The sequence below is a fragment of the Lolium perenne genome, chromosome 6 (assembly GCF_019359855.2).
Source record: "Lolium perenne isolate Kyuss_39 chromosome 6, Kyuss_2.0, whole genome shotgun sequence".
Lineage (NCBI taxonomy): Eukaryota > Viridiplantae > Streptophyta > Magnoliopsida > Poales > Poaceae > Lolium > Lolium perenne.
In genome coordinates this window covers 78,563,923-78,568,295 of record NC_067249.2, presented here as the reverse complement: position 1 = coordinate 78,568,295, position 4,373 = coordinate 78,563,923, and the positions used below count along the sequence as shown (strand labels likewise).

At 51.3% G+C, this 4,373-nt stretch overlaps 1 protein-coding gene across 1 annotated transcript; it reads right to left on the bottom strand.

Annotated features, from left to right (window-relative positions):
- Positions 1 to 1,652: 1,652 nt before the first annotated feature.
- On the bottom strand, positions 1,653 to 2,947 carry LOC127307778 (dehydration-responsive element-binding protein 1H-like). Its single transcript, XM_051338549.2, has one exon. It carries the CDS (start codon positions 2,874 to 2,876, stop codon positions 2,142 to 2,144), a length of 735 nt encoding a protein of 244 aa, XP_051194509.1. The 5' UTR covers positions 2,877 to 2,947; the 3' UTR covers positions 1,653 to 2,141.
- Between the last annotated feature and the right edge of the window lie 1,426 nt (positions 2,948 to 4,373).

The window sequence follows — 4,373 nt, the reverse complement described above, 5'->3', positions numbered from 1 at the left end:
ACAACATGCACAATGTGCTATAAATAATGATTTGATCATCGATAATGACAACAAATCACAAATCCCATACTAGATATGCAGCTTGAACATTTTCGAGAAGCAATACACAAAGGAAGTGAACGCAACAGTAGTTATAAAACATATGTGCAACATCAATACGCATATGCTTTCGCATGTCCCTTCTCATCTGGATGAAAGTTGTGCAAAACATATGACCTAAGGAAACTGGATGAAGGAACAAAAGCAAAATACTCTGTAAGCAATAACACAACCTTATATATTAAGTTGGAAGAGGTGCACAACCACTAAGAGATTCCTATCAGAAAATAGTAACATATCGAGGCAAGTTATAGATTCATCTAGAAATACAAAAATTGCAAAACCAAAACACACATTCTAAAACAAAATGACAGATCTCCTTAAGTACATACTTATATCCGTAGATGCCCAACTGCGTCAACTGAGAAACATAATGGTCAAAAGCATATCCACGTTTTATTTAACATGTGAACCCCGCCCATTGGTTGCAGGAAATAATCGACTATTTTTCAGGGAGAGCGGGGTAAAGGACATACACATATGCAAGTATTTATACTTCTAGTTTCTTTCTTACCAACTGAAATTATTAGGATATTTATAATTACTATGAACTACCTTCCGCATTTCTAACAGTACCAATTAGCGAGGAAGAGAGCAAAATAATTGATGAATTTTCTTTGCTGATCCACAATCTAAGCATAGCTACCGACTCTTTCAGTCCATATTTTTTCAAAACAAAAATGATCTGGAGACTAAGAAACAAACATTTCAATAAATACCAAAGCTAAGACCTCACTTTGATGGCATTCTTTTTTTTCAAAGTTCACGGGTGGGTGGGGGGATCCCCACCGCTTGTTGCATTCCATCGAACGTAGCCTGGCAGGCCCAAATTCTTACAAACGGATTAAAGAAATTACAAGAAAAAAAAATAACAGAAAAAAAAAAGCAAACTAGAAACAAGGGAGCACAAAAAGGAGGGAGGTTTACTGTTAGGGTTAGGGTTAGGGTTAGAGTTTAGGGTTAGGGGGTTAGCATCCGAAGCCAACCGTAGCCCTCAGGAGGCCAGCATCTCAAAGGACGACCACCATGACTTGGCGAGGCGCGCTATGGGCAACGACGAAAGACCTGTAGAACCGTGACCAGGCACAGTCGAAGGGCGTCGGATAGCCGAGACTGGGGCGACGACACCGGTGTGCCGACCCTGTGGTCGAAAGGCGAAGCAGATTTGAGCCATGCCACAAAGCGCGAACCAGAGCAAAGCCACAACCAAAACGCCACCTCGAGGGCGTCAAGCCGACCGCCAAGGAGGATCTCCGGTGAGAACCTCAACCCCAAAGGCCAGCCACCCAATGAGACAGGTAGCGGAATACGTGGAGACCAAACATGAGCACACCATGAAGCGTCACTGGCACGGTCGAAGGGCGTCGGATGGCCGGGACCGTGCGACGACACCAGTGTCAGTTATGAAACACTGGTTGGTAATCATCATCGAACTATCCCCAATGATAATGATATTATTTACAAAACCCAACACTTAAGGGAATAACAAGAGTGCCGAACTTTTAAGCGGAATCAAGAAGACAACAGGTCCGTCAAAGTGTACCCAGCAGGAGCAGAATACATAACTGAACTCCAACGAATTTATTCCAAGTTGATCATGCAATCTCAGCTAAAGGTCAATCTTAGCCTAACACTGGTAGCACTATTTCTAGATATCCAATTAAGAGGATACATCATATCGATCATACCACTTGGTCCCAAAATATAGTCACGGGACCGACAAGGAAGGACGGTGACACTCTAAGACGAAGAAGAGTCAAGAGACTCAAGAGCCAGTGTCAGCGCGTGAGAGCGCGGCACTGTGACTGTTTCCCTTCAGCAGCTTGGCCGACGAGAAGCTTCATGTACGTCTGGTTGCCAGGAGTTGGGAGGCGCGAATAACCTGAGTTGAAACTAAACCACGAGACTGGGAACATCATCGCGATCGATCGACGGCGACGACGACATGCTGGAAGCGGCCGGAATTTGAATGCGTTACGACGCAGCAGCGTCAGAAGCCCAAGAACATAGTCGAATATGCCGGAGATTATCGGCGTTGCAAGCTAGTAGCTGTAGCTCCAGAGCGCGACATCTGTTCCGGCTCCGCCGTCGCCGCAGTCTCCGTTGTCCCAGCTGTACGCCACGGCGGCCGGCTGAGGTGGGGGGTCCATAAGAAGCCCCTGCGCAAGGCTCGCGTAGTAATAGGCGTCCAAGTCCGTTTCCCCAAACAAGCATTCGAGATCGAACACATCGCTCTCCAGTGCGACACTTGGCGCCTCAGAAGCGACATCGGCGGAAGTCTGCAGCGTCTCCGACGAGCGGGCACTGAAAGCCGGCGCGGACACGCTGGAGGTGACTTCCTGGACCGCGGCGGCAGCCTCCCTACGGCGCTGGAAGTCCGCGACGGCCTGGACGGCCGCTCGCCTGATGTCGGCGAGGTCGGCGAACGCGGCCGGCACATCGAGCAGCCACGCGGAGTCAGGGAAGTTGAGGCAGGCGGCGGAGCGGCCGCGGAGCATGAGCATGGCTGCGTCGTGCGCGCGCGCGGCCGCGTCGGCGGCGACGTAGGTGCCGAGCCAGAGGCGCGTGCCGCGCTCCCCGGGGACGCGCACCTCGCAGACCCACCGCCCGGCGCTGCCACGGCGGCGCACTCCGCGGAACACCGGGTGACGCGTCTCCTTGAACTTGGTGCGCCCCGCGGGGCGCTTCGGCGGCCAAGGCCACTGCGCCGCCGCACCACCGTTCTCGGCCGTGGACGAGGAGGAAGGAGAGCTTGAGTACTCGAGGCTCATGTCCATGGCTGCTGGCTGCCGATTGATAGCTCGGTGGTGGAGGACTGGTAGTTAACTGGTTGAAGACTGAGCTCGAGTGAGGGAGTGAGAGTGTTAGCTAGTGTCGTGCTCGTCCGTGGGCAATTTATAGGTATGCGTTGGAATTAACGCGGGAGGTTGTCGACGAGGGAACAGCCTGTAACCGAATGTTCCTTTCCGAGCGACGTGTCACGCTGTGGGTGGCTTTGCCGTGTGAGGCAAAACTCAGAAGCGAGCTTCCTTTCTGCTTATAGTAACAGTTGACACTAGCGAGTGGGTCCAACTGCTTCTTTTTGTTTTTCAATCTTTCTCAGATCCAACGACAGAGGTTTAGTGGTATTCCAACCAAAGGTTAGGGAGTACCACCACCAAATTCCAAGGAGTACATAATTTTGGGGCAAAATAATAATCTTAGAAGAAGTAAACTGCCATTAGCGATTAATGAGATCTTTTTTTTTTTGAGATCAAGAGGCTGCAACTTTATTAACCAATGTCACGAGCTAAAACATCCAATACATAATCTGGGTAAGACGAAACCCAGGTATTGCACAGCTTATTTATGCAGCCTTCCTTAGCTAACTTATGCGCCACTCCGTTACCAGAACGACGAACATGCTTGATCATGGAGTCCTCAAACTCACCGATCAGCACCTTTATCTCCTCAACCAAAGGGCCATGGACCGATCGATCCAACTCCTCCTTCCGAAGCTTGCTGACCACTCCAGCGCAATCTGTCTCTAGCACCAACCTCCTCGTTCCCAGTTGTCGGGCAGCTTGAACCGCACGCTTACACGCTAGAAGCTCCACCCTCTCAGGATCCGTCTCGCGAGGGAAAAAATGGCAGGCGCCCAACAACGCTTCGCCATGGTGATCTCTGATGATCACCCCCACCCCGCCAGTTCCTTCACCAGGAGATAGAGCGCCATCGGCGTTCGCCTTGTGCCAGCCTACCTCAGGGGGGAGCCAGTGCTCCACTTCCGGATGAGACTGTTGCCCGCTGCTCGGTTTAAGCGCTCGCCACTCGTCCAATAAGCCAAGAATCCGCCGCGCAGTTCTGTCCGGGTCCTCAATCATAGGCTCATCTCGGGCATCGTTACGAGCCAGCCACATGTGATATAATGCCATCATAGCCAGCGCTAGCTCCTTCTCTTTCAGTCCCGCTAACCAGTCCAGTAGCCATGTTTGCAACTCCCCATGCGAGCGACAGTCACGTGGTGGCGCAGCCAAGCGCAGCCCAGAGCGCTCCTTCAGTAGTTCCCAGATCCTCACCGAATGTGGACAGGCCCAAAAGCGGTGGTGAATCGTCTCTGCCCTGTTGCAAGCGACACACACCACCCCTGCTTTGATATTCCTCCTGCGCAATTCGTCGCCCACTGCTAGGCCATTCTTAACAAGTCTCCAACAATGCACTTTGGCCTTACCAGGAACATTCGCCGCCCACAGCGAGAGCCAACCTCGATGCTCTGAGCAGCTCAGAGACGAGCT